We start from the raw sequence: 12827 nt of genomic DNA on the forward strand, positions 1-12827 counted from the left end.
GCAAAGGCCGACCGACTGGGAGTTGCGGTCTGTGACAAGAGGTTTTTAAAAATAAACAGAGAAATTGAAATTTTTCGCATCTTGCTTCACTTTGCAGAGCCAACAAAGTGGCTCGCATTTAAAATGCCACACACATACGGACACACAATATCCCCCCCCCCCATCTCCAGCTGTGTGCACTTAATTGGGCTTTTGGCCACGCGCCCAAAATGCAGTCAAGTTCACTTTCCCCTCTACACTGATTTAGCTACAAACTTCAGATTGAATTGAAACAGTTTCTTGCTTACTGAGCAACAATGGTGAAACTTTTCTGTAAGAAGTCCATTTTGTTTAAGCTACTTAGTATTTAAGAACCAGACGGGAACAGAAACCTACAAAGATACAGAAAGAGAAACTAAGAATGCAATCAAGGAATGCAGACTGAAGAAAAATAATAAAGCCACAAAATAAAAGGAGAGCAACTCATAAGCAGAGATTGGTTAAGATATAGAAATAACTTCATGTGTGGAGGAAGACGATAGCAAACTTATCCATGTCTCCAAATAGACCGCTTTCTTTTTAGGTCAGCAACTCTTCCAACCAACACTACTTCAAATCAAAACAGATATTGACGGGTGAGAGAGCGAAATACTGAGCAAGACTGCTGGAGAAACAAGGGCCAAGGAGAAGCTTTCCAATTCCCTTATATTTGAACATGCTGTAGGCTAAATCTTTCATCACCTCATGTCTCCCTTGTGCAACCCAAAATACCATAAACAGATACAAAAATGCGGAACTTTAGTAAACGGTTCCCTCTAGTCTTCATACAGTTCGAAGAGGTTATAGTAAGTCGTGTTCCCTGGTGTACTTGACTGGAAGGGTTCCACTCCCTGTGAATAGTGAGACCTAGAAGAAAAACAGCTTATCCCTCAGACAGTTACACCCCTCAACCAGTACTCCTCTGGGGCTCCAGTTAAAAAGAAGCAACGGGAGGGGGGGGGGGGCTCTGATGGGTGGGCTTTATAAACCAATAAGTCGAGCTCCCCCTTCATCCTGTGGCTTTAATATTTCACAAGGAAAGTGCAACACACTGGAATCTAACCAATTTTCAGGGTCTAGCTTTTCTTTGTAAACAGATTACCAATTTACAAAGAAAAAGCAGGCAGACATAGTGACAGAGGCTAAGATGCAACACTAAAAAGACGAGACTGATGACTGAACTCAATACAGTCCCCTTATGGTTCAGCACTACAGACAGCATTTTCTACGACTGATCAAGTCAAAGCAAAAATCATTCAAATGATGAATCTGTTAGCTTCGATATGAAAGCTAAACACATATTTCAATTCTAACTTCTAAAGGAGAAAAAGAAAGGAAAAAAAACAGAATAGTAATAGTTTTCTTATAAATGGCGCTGGTAGCATTACAAAAAGTGTCATTAAATACAGTACCATCCTAACATGGTGTACTGCTGTGCACCAAATTTGTGAACAGGCTAAGCTGCAGCTTCAGTTTCTGAGCACATGTTTAACTGCACTGTCCAAAGCCATCATCATTATCATCAGCTCCATAATTATCACACCATAGTTTGTATGATCAATGTAGCCAGTCATGAAGAGCAATGATACTGTTGGTTAGTGCACTCGCAAAAAACTGAGGCCTCGAGTCCTTCCTGAATAATGGGTTCCCCCTTTGGCCAAATGATGCCAGCTTACACTTTAAGCATAATTTACATTAGTGCTTGTTCTAGGCCATTGCGCAGAATGCTTGAAATAGGTCATTAGTTGCAAAATAGTCACATCATCTCTGTTCATATTGGAAGATATAAATGTAGCAGCGTGAGTCAAATTGCTTGTAATGTGTGTAATGTGCAAATACTGCCACTGGGGGGGATATACAGCACTCTGTCCTATAGCTCTGCATGTGCAAGTGTATTTAGGGAATTACTGCCTAAGGGCAATGTGGCAGAAAAGAGTTTCAGAGGGACACTGATATAGCAGCAGGGTAATGCTGCCACCATCTGGGATACTTTGGCTCCATCTCAATTCTCTACAGTCTAACTAGTTGAGGACTTATGTATATCTCCCTACGGATTTTCCAGTTTTGTACTGCGATAAGCCTTAGCAAGAAGATTACCTCATGTTGCCAAAAGTGATTTCCTCCCTGTTCCAAGTGCGAAGTGTTTAGATGCAAATTAAACTCTCTGACATCAAAATTACTTTAATAGCACTGACTGAGCCAGCAATCTTTAAGTGGAACAAATCTACAATATCAGTTACATATATAATGACCCACTTATGGTTTGTTGTGCCAACATATTTGATTATGGCACCCTAACACATAAAATACAACCAACTAAAATTGTACATAGCACGCACTCTATGCAGATGCCACCTGAAAGCTTCATGTATGCAAAAATGTTACTACATCTGACATCATAGGATAGTCTATGCTACTGTTATGGCAAAGTTACCAGGGTGCTCAGTCACTTTCAGCACAGCAAACATCTAAACCGCCTGCAGTCACAGCAGCAGATAAAATGCACAAGACTGGGACTGAACATGTCTCTCGTGTATCTTTGAGATGCCAACCACCTTGGAGAACACCCTAAGTGGCAAAAGCATGTACACCCTAACGTTCTACCTCGTCATTTAGATAAAAACATTCATCTCTTGTATGCTTCTGATTTCCCTGTCTTAAAGCGCTGTTGTATAAACATACACACTTTCGTTTTGTCTTGATGACAAAGCCATAAAGACCTAATGTTTGAAAGTCTGTCTACTCTTTACTGGAGCCAGTGTTATATAATGCATGTTGCCACGGATCATTTGCATGTAAGCAATGAAGCTGAAAGGACTAAAAGTGACCCAGTCTGAATGACAATGCTGTCATGTTAGCAGACTGATGATGCCAGTAATGTTTCTCTCACTTAATAAAACAAATGGCCACATTATTTTTAAAACATCCTCATTTTAGTTTCTAGTTCCTAGTTTTAGTCTCTGCACATAGATGACATCTTTATCTTATAAAGGATATCTTATATCCATCCAGATCAAATTAGACCATGTCTTTGAAAAAAACAAAACCATTCATTAGAATTGTGAAATTACCAACTTGGATCAGGTCTAGACCTGCTGTGCTGTCATCTGGCTGGAGAAGATTCTGAGTAATTATTTACTTTTGCTTTCACTACCAAGCTAAAGCTTTCATAGACGTAACATAGGGTTTAGAGATGTAGAGCACTCATTGATACAACAATTATAATCAATAACCAGACAAGACAAGACAAAACAAGCCTCAAAACAATTTGAGCACAGAAGAAGGATGTATCAGGTACATTTCTATCTGGTCTTTCTGAATAGGCCGTCTGCACTGACCTTGACAGACTCGAGTAACTCCTGCTACCATCACCCTGACATTTTAACCATATCACATCCCAAACATATGTTGTATAAACAAAACATTCTTGAAAGCAGTCGAAGAACTCATTGTGAGTGGATAGTTTTCTTGAATCTTATTTCTGCAGGTGTGTCTTCCCTCACTCACTTACATACTGCACTTTTTAAACAATAACAGAAAAGTTTATTACTCATTATGGGCGATTTGTTTTTCAAATATTCTGATTTAAAAAAAAATACATATATTATCCAGTAAGTGTACTTTTTAAACTCTTATTATAAATTCTGCATCAGCCACAATGCAATGGGATCGGATGGGCAGCAACACCTAAACGTGTTGACATCGTGTCCCACGAGAAGTATTCACGAGTACTGTCTAATCATGTGTCAGCCATGCCTGTGATCTCAACTACATACTTACATACTTTTATGACAATTACTTTTACACAGCTGCAATGCTATGGTGCCTTTTTTTTCTCAACATAATTAAAACATACACAGAAGCTACATGCAAAAAAAAAAAAAAAAAAGTCTCCCAACTGGTTAAAAAAAACAACTATGTTTAAGATTCCAAAAATCATAAAAAATGAAACTCTTAAAACAAACACTAATACATAACAGAAAGAATAGAACCAAAAATCTTACTTGTTCCCTCTGAATCCTTCCCTGCGGACTGTGGCAAGGCCTTCGGACACTAAGGACTCAGCAATGTTTTCACCTGTTGTGTCTAAAATAAAAAGAAAGACAAAGAAAATGTATTACCATCTCTAGTCTACCGCAATGTACCATCAGAAAATTGCAAGCAACCTATGTTTTCCACATAATGACATGGCTTTATAATAGAAATACAAACTAAAGTTACAATTTTAAAAAGAAGCATAATTGTAGTTTAAGAAATGGCACTACACCTTTCCCCAGGTAGACCATGCCGTATTCCCTGTGCATATTCTTGTATTCCACTGTGAAGCACACTTCTTTGCCGATTAGCTTCTTCCGCAGGAACTCTCTGGCTTGGAAGGCCCATGGCTACATTGCAGACAAGAAAAGGTGACATTTGACTCATCAGTAGATGTCAGTATCAGTAGATGTAAACAAATAGTAAAGACATACTGGCTCAGGTACAAATCCAATCCTTTCTTTTGGATAAAACATGTTGGGGAACCACCTACAGCTTAAACTTCCTTTAGCCTCCAAGGTTCACAGCCACAAGACCAGCATAAAGGTGTGTTGTATTGACATGAAAATAGCCACACTAATGCTGGCCCCTTCTTAAATATGTCACTGAAACAATTAAAATTGTGTACTAATGCTATGTCCCTGATGCACATGCAAATGACTTGATTCATTTGGTCAATGTCTCAGCAAGTGTGCACATTTCCTTTATGTGAGAAACCAGCCAAATCAACAAATGCAGGTCCTTTAAATTTCATTAAGCATATGACCTGCACTTACTCTTTAACACACTGACTCTGATTTTTCCACGACACACCATTATTGGTAACATACTGACACTGATATGTGTCAAACATAAATATAAACACAAACCAACAGAACCACTCACCTCATCAGGGGTGTCCTTGCTGTCGGGCTGGCCCTGTGCGGCTCGGCGGGCCAAGGCCCCAGCTCGGATATTGCTGAGATTGATCTGACGCTCTGGGGGTGGGCCACCTCGAGGCTGACCCCGAACTATGATGGCACAGCCTGACAAGACCTGGCAAAGAAGACAATATAAATGGTCAGTTCGGTACGACAGAAGCAAAAGTACGAATATTGGTTAAAAACACCACAGATTCTGCTCTTAAACCATAATAATTTCACACACACACAGATGTGAATAAAAGCTGTGGAATTATTTAAATTGGTGTGACATTAAATACAATTAGTCAGCAAAAGAGGAAATCAACAGTGTGGATGCTAATGTGCCTGTACAATTGACTGGAAAGGAGCTTCGTACTACGTTACTATGGTGACTGTCATTCAAATGCAAGGCGAGATCAGCCCATGTGATGGCACAGACGATATATTTTTTAAATAAAGATAACCTCCTGTCGGGTTTGACAACCATGGCATTTACACAAATCTGAGCAAACAACCTTTATCTGCTAACTCCCCAGGGTGTCTGCAGGAAGCATCACTGGGTGTTGTTGATCTAAGATCTGCTCTAGATAAATCAAATCAAAGGTGCTCCCACTAACCGACTCCACTCCCTACAAGTAAAGGCAAAACAGAGGTGTAGCTGTAACGAGTAACAGACAGTTGTGGGGGGGGGGGGGGGGAACGAATCCATTCCCCTCTACACCCTGAATTTTCTGCCTGACTCACTGATCACCTTTCTCAAATACAAACTCCTTCATAACAAAAAAACAGTTGTTCAGACTTCTTGTCATGCACCATAATGCATCAACTTCTTTCAGTGTTTTCAAAGGCTGTTGTTGTGATTTGGTCCTATTTAAATAAATTAAAAGACTGGGAAGCATCATTCTTTAATAGAGTGCAGAAATTGGACAGTCGTTTTTTGTCTGTTTGTTTCAAGTACAGAGGTCTGTATGGGCCACAAAGGGCAGTTGAAAAAACAAACAAACAACAACACTAACTTATTAATTTTGTCAGCTCATTCAAATGTTAAATGACTTAATTGAAACACACCATGAAACTGTCATCATGAGAGGTGCTTAAACGGATCTGTATGTACCAATTATATATATGAAAATTGTTTTAAACAAAGTAAGATAGCAGAAGTGCCCAGGCTGAAACTGAAAATACACGAGAAAAAAAAACTGACACTGAATAAAGTTTCCCATGACTCAACCCTAAGCAACATATGGACAAACATAGGTTACACACAACCGAGATGAATGGCAGATTATAGGGGGCAAGAAAACTGCAGCTACGTGTCAGTTTTCTCTGGCTGGTTTTAACCAGCACACCGAGAAAATCCCTCGTCTGTGGCTTCAGCTGACGGGACACATCAGCCAGCTACTATCTTACAATGTCTGGAGCCCCGCCGTTATTAACAGACACTTTGAAGCTAGAAGATGTTTCAGCGGAACCCGCAGGAAACCGTGACAAAACGCGAAACGGCAACTAGAGGACAGGAGTTTCTCAACTTAGTTTATACGCTAGTCTGGGAAGCATTGATTAAACTGGTTTAGTCTGCGCTACTGCTCAACACAAAGTGGACAGTGTTTACAGACACAACGAACTTTGTTCATATAAATAACCAGTTGCTTTAAAGTAAATATAAGTTAGCTATTGGCTAGCATAGCCGTTAGCTGAGAAACTAAACATCTGGTGTCGTTACAGCTCCCACGTTACTAAAATGCAGTAGTTCCTAGGTAATTCGTCTACAAGAAAATGTGACTCAAACCAGTCAGTGGGTTTTAAAACAACTCAATTCCAATAAACTTTGAATTTCTAACCAAATAGTTTCCAGCTAACTATCAAGATAGCGACCATGCTAATGTTTCCTTCTGCTTACTAGCAGGCTAACAGATTTAGTGGCGAATCGCCTAAGATAGTTATTTAAACTTGTCAGCACCACATTGTCAACAGATGCATTCAACAGATCGTATTATTTGTAACGTCAAATAAGATCACTTAAGGCTATATGAGTTTTATGAGCCTTTATTAGCCCTTGGGTCCCTGAGCTAACTAGCTGCCTCCCTACACTCACGCAGTGTGTACACATATCCACGTTAGGCTCTTTACCATCTTCACGATTCCTCTTTGCAGAGGAGGAGCCGAAGCAGAGGCTGTCTGAGCTGGTCCCGAAACAGATGCCATGTCCACCGGTTTGAGATTCAACGCCGTTAACGGGTAACCAGGCAAGTGAGCTGGGACTCTGAGGTGAGTGACTGTTCTAATGAAAGCCAAGAGAAAAAGGCTGAACACCGATCAACACACACGTTATACCGGAAACACACTTTACCACGCACGTGAAAATACTTCCGGGTCTGGAGACCAGCGTCAATGGAAGTTAATGGAGATGCTTTTTGACCGCGTAAGCGACTTGAAATAAAGACTTCCGGTGCAAGAGGTACGACACGTCAGCACAGTGTTACCCCAGTTATAACGCTGCCTTCAAGCCGTGTCGGAAAAACGTAAATTTCGTCACACACCTCCAAAGCGACAAATAAAATACATTAAAGGTTGGTCGATGGAAACAAAGAATATGTATTATAAACAATAATAACAGTGAAATAACGCAGATATATTCACAAATTTTAGCTTTAGAGTGGCAAGACTGAGAAGGTTTGGGCATTTGCAGAGGAAGGATAGTGGATATACTGGAGATATTGAATATGAAGCTGACAGGCAGGAGGAACAGAGGAAAACCAAAGAGAAGGTTTGTGGATGTCGTGAAGGACATGCTTAGTCTTGGTGTGATAGTGGTCTGTGTAAGTGATATTTCAAATAAAAGGCCAAACTGCCTGTATTGATTCTCCAGTTTAATCATACTGGAAGAAACCATCAGAATATCTGAATATATCACATCCTTCAATTACATCAATGAATAAACACAATCTCTCAGAAATTCCTTGTACTGATTTGCAGTAGGGAGGGAAGAAGTGGAATCAAACTATGCTGCTAAAATGTCTCCAACAGAATGCCAAGCATAAAGGTTTTGTTTTTTTCACTTCGGTTTGTCACCTGTGTTCTGTATATGAGCAGTGTGATATAGGCAGTTATGAAATTGCATACTTTAATGACTGATTATGCAGATCTAGAGAGTGCTTTTCCATTTGTAAACACTCTTCATTTTCATCACTATCATGATAGTTTTGGGCTTTAACTGTTTGAACTGTTCTTTTTTTCAGAGGGGAATGATTGTACAGCAAACATGTTTTATGACTAAAATAAGAATTGGGTGTTTCGTTTAGACATTGGAAAGGTTTCTTGGAGCTAATTCTAAACAACTGTAGATTTGAAGATCATCAGTTCAAACAGCTGTACATAAGTATAAGTTAGTTGGTTGTTTCACCACTTTGTCAAAGTCTGGAGGAAGACCTGGACTCTCACCCTTAGATGGAAGGGCATTTGTTAGGATGTTCGGGAACATCCCACAAACAATCAGAGCTCAAGGCTGCCATGAACTGGAAACTGCTGGAACACTAGGGTCACTGTCCACACTGAAGCAAGTTTTCCATGGGCTGTATCGACCAAGAAAGGAGACTCTGGTCTAAAATCAACACCGCCAAGCTTGACTGAATGTTGCAGCTGCACATGTGGACAAGCCAAATGCCTTTTAGAGAAAAGTTTTACTGGTACATTGCACAAAGTGGATGGAGTAATGAAGAAGGAGGACTACCCCCAGATTCTTTAACTTTACCTCAATTCAAAATCTAGATGGGTGAAACTTGAACACATTTGGGTGTTCCAACAACACATCAAAACTGGTTTTGAAATAAGTAATGCAGTCTAGCATTACATTTCTGGAATGGATGTCTCAAAGCTCCAGCTTCAGCACAACTGAAAATCTGTGCTTAAAAGTTAAGTCCATGTCAGGAAACCAACCAATTTGAATGAACTTGACCAATTTAGACAAGAAGGGTAGTCAAATATCCAGCCAGAATGTTGCCATTAGCTTGTTTGAGGTATGTACATATTTAAGCCCGCATGTATAATTTTACTGTAAAGAACTATATGTATACTGTGGATTAGTGAAAATCTAAAATATAGTCAAATAGTCAAACTTGTACACCACATTCTTGCTTTCTAATGTTAAAGATGTAAGCTGAGCAAACATTTCATGCTGGAAAAAAGCAGTTCAAAGAAACCATTTAAAGCCCAGAATTACCATGACATTCATGCTCATGATGAGTGTGGGTGACCACAGCTGGATTTTCCCTCTAAGTAACATGAATACTGGGCTATGCTGATGCATTGGTGTATATGTAGACTGAGTTATACTGACATGACGTCCTTTTTAAATAAATAAAGGAGTATTATTTGAAAAAACATACGGGGTAATTTAGAAATGATAATCTCCCCAACAGCGATGCTGACTCCATTATTTAAAATACTGTCAGCAGTCTGCAGGATGTGCAGCAGAGTAAAAAAAATGTCTTGAAGATAAGTTTTTAACAGTTTTCAAGGTATTGCTAGAAACTTGGACAATTACCCCATTATTCTCACTTTTCACTATAATTATAATTCATGCATTTACATATATTTATATATTTCATGTAAAGGTTAATCTCCGTTATGGGCTTTTTAAAACTCTAGTTAGTATTCAAGTTGGCAGGACAGTCATCCTTCTCCATAGATAGATAGATAGATAGATAGACAGTGGTCCAAAGTCAGCATTGTTTAGGTAAGTAGTGTAAGTAGTGTGTGGTGATATTAATGTAAAATCCACATGAATGGGAGAAACTAATATTTCCTAACCTAACATTGCCTCAAAATAGGTCAGTGCTTACTTCCCCTATCAGTAGTTTTAATGCTGTGTTTGATTCATGTATATCTGATTTCAATTTGTATTCATCTTCTTGTATGTTGTGTGTACATATATACACATTTCACGTTCATTTTACGTCCTATAAATAGTATCACCAAGTCTTAAACCTGGTAGTCTGTATGTTCAGGTCAGTCAATCAGTGATTGCAAGGGAAGTTTTTACTAGCTTGTTGACAGCTAAATATTGTCCAACACACACACACGAGCTCATCCAAGCATAGAACATATAAAGGTTCAACTGGTTTATTGACAAAACAGAACAAAACAAAGGCAGGCCAGCGCCAGAACACTGTGTTCTTGGGCAGCTGGTGACCGTTAAATTGGAGCTGCTAATAAAACTTTTGATGCTTTAAACCATTGTGAAATCAAACCCTTTGAACTAAATCAAATCATAGAATTGACGATCTAAAAATGCTTGTATTTTTGTTGTTATTTTTAATCGTTTAGGTATATTACAATTTAAAAAAAAAATCAAATGTTATTGAGCATGCTTTGATATGGCAAAGCTGCACAAGGTTTAAGGGGGAAATCCAGATAAAAATATATTTATCATTTTCTGTGTCCGTGCTGCAGAACACAGAAGAAACAAAGCGCAAAATGTATATTTATATTAAAACGTGTTTAAAAAAGGATAAATAGTGATTTATTTTCGTTTGCATAAAGTTTGGTTTGGGGATCTATGAAAATGTAAAAATAAATAAATAAATCAAATCCTAATGATTAAAAAGTGGGGGGGTTAGGTTGCGACTAAATGTTGGGAAACCTGGTCATGTGGAACATGAAGCATTGCAAGAATGACTTACCTTGCATAAAATGTGTGAATAACGCGTGTATTTTCCAAATTTAAGCTGTTAAAAATATAATCAGCATTAGTTTTTTTTAGTTCCGTCAAGTAAAAAATCAAATCAAATAAAAATAAGCATTTAAGTCACATTTACACTTAATGCCATGTTAAGACAGACTGTTTCCGTCTTTTATCCTGCTATCTGCGGCCATGCAACCGCATGTAGGATATCTAACAATGATTAAAAACTAAAACAATCACCTCCATTCACAGAATGCGGGAACATTTACGATCTTAAAATTCAAAAAGGTCAACATTCCTTGAATCGCGTTGCCATCTCGTAACAGGATGGAGGAAACTGACCATGAAAACGAGTTCGTTGCGCACACAGCTACTCGGTGCGCTTTGGAGAGGTTGTGGTAACCTTTTTACGCGGCTGAGTTTTTCACAGTTCTAAACGCTTTAGGACACAGTAAAGCAGTAAAGCACCAATACGCAAGTTTTTATACACAAGACAAAGATCTATGGCATATAACTACAACGTATATATTGTCCGTGGCACTATTTAAGCGCTGAAACTCACCCCTTCCCCTGGCGAGCACATACTAAAATTTACGCACAACGAAAACGTGTTGCTGTCTTAACAACACAGCATAAGTTCTTTAATTATTCTCGTTTGGCACACACTGTATGTGCAGTAAAGTACTATAAATCAATGACCACGCTGACTCGCTGGTAATAAATAGAAACCGTCGCCCTGGTCGTTCTTTGTGTCGGTTGGCAAGGAGATGATGGTGTCCAAAAATGGCTGTCCTCTATCCAACCTGGCTGATTGTACACACAGTATTATTATCCTCTAACTCGTGGTTAATGTATAATTTGGGCCATATGGCATTTTAAAATCTAAGCCTTTATTTCGGTGGCACTTCGATCTGTGTGGACCCAACTAATGATTCAATTAGTCATTAAACAGACCAAAAGACGAGCCTCGTGTGGGTTTTCACATAGGCTAATATTTGCTCGTCAAATATTTCCCTTTGAAACGTTTACAACGTATTTTTATCTGCTGGCTGCCCAAGGAACATCTGTGAGGGTTGTTTTAGCCTCCCTCTTCTGCATAAAAAGAGGTCCCCCAATTGGCCCTTTCCTTGCGCCCATATAGGAGTCTATTTGTTCACGTTTTGAAAGAAAATGTAATAAAGAGACTTTGTGATGGATTTATGATTTATCAAAAGCACTTTACCATATGGCAGTCGTCATAGGAGCAGATTTCCAAATGTTTGTTTTATGAAAGGAGACCAGAGATCATTTTAATCTGAGCCACTTAACCTAGGAGAGGATGTTCAAGTCACGTGACCCACTAAAGTATGAGAAACACACTGATGTTGACCATGTAGTTTCTTTGAAACAAGACGGTTAGGTATGTATTTTCGTTACATTAAGAAGAGCCAAAGCAGAAAAGAGAAGGACTGAAGTGTGCTGCGCTGAAAACTGCATTGTCTAATTAAGACTGCAACCAGCTACTGCGCAAAAGGAAGCTCTTTGAGTTCCCAAGCTCGGATATTACTCTTTTGTGTGTCAGCTGCTGGAGCAGTGCACGGGCTACTAGACGTTAAAAACAGATTTAATCTATTTGTTTGTGACGCTTTAGATGATCAGACATTGCCAAGAAATTTAGTAAAGTGCGCTCAGGTGGCATCAGCTTTGCCCAAGTGTGCAGTGTGTAATATCCCACTAGTAGATGGTGCAAAGATGCTGACATGATGTGGGGGTAGGTTATATCTGATTGGATGTTTCACACTATGACATGTCTAGATGTTATTATAACAACAAAAACCGAGCTCTAATTTTGGCTTGCCGGAACGCTTTGTGGGAAATTCTTCTACAAAATACATTCCTATCACTCACTTGGTCTTCCCCCGTCTGCATTTGCTTTTAAAATAGGCTACTTGAAACGTGCTTTGTGAATCGCCGAAAAGGATCAGAATACAGGTGGTTTTAAAGCTAGGATATTGTTCTATGTCCGAAGATTCTGGCCGCTTAAACGCACCAACTTGAAGCACATGTCCAGCCTTTAACACGCACATTCTCTTTCAAAGCAGTAGACTATTTACATTTCAGGAATCGGATCACCACGTCATGTTGAGGTGTGCAGGTCTATAAATTGCTGCTGAAGGGTGGGATTCCTCTCACTGTAATTCGTTCACCAG

General features: G+C 39.2%; 1 protein-coding gene across 1 annotated transcript in view; it reads right to left on the bottom strand.

The window, feature by feature from the left end:
• snd1 (staphylococcal nuclease and tudor domain containing 1) overlaps positions 1 to 7357 on the bottom strand; it is a 176159-nt gene extending 168802 nt beyond the window's left edge. Inside the window, exons 1-4 of the mRNA XM_026146181.1 lie at positions 7086 to 7357; positions 4939 to 5088; positions 4286 to 4403; positions 4023 to 4104 (exon numbers count right to left, since the gene is read on the bottom strand). Coding sequence (XP_026001966.1) covers positions 4023 to 4104; positions 4286 to 4403; positions 4939 to 5088; positions 7086 to 7160 — 425 coding nt within the window. The 5' untranslated portion in view covers positions 7161 to 7357. The remainder of the gene's footprint in view (positions 1 to 4022; positions 4105 to 4285; positions 4404 to 4938; positions 5089 to 7085) is intronic.
• Positions 7358 to 12827: the final 5470 nt, after the last annotated feature.

This window comes from Astatotilapia calliptera, chromosome 17, assembly GCF_900246225.1.
Source record: "Astatotilapia calliptera chromosome 17, fAstCal1.2, whole genome shotgun sequence".
In the NCBI taxonomy this organism is placed as follows: domain Eukaryota; kingdom Metazoa; phylum Chordata; class Actinopteri; order Cichliformes; family Cichlidae; genus Astatotilapia; species Astatotilapia calliptera.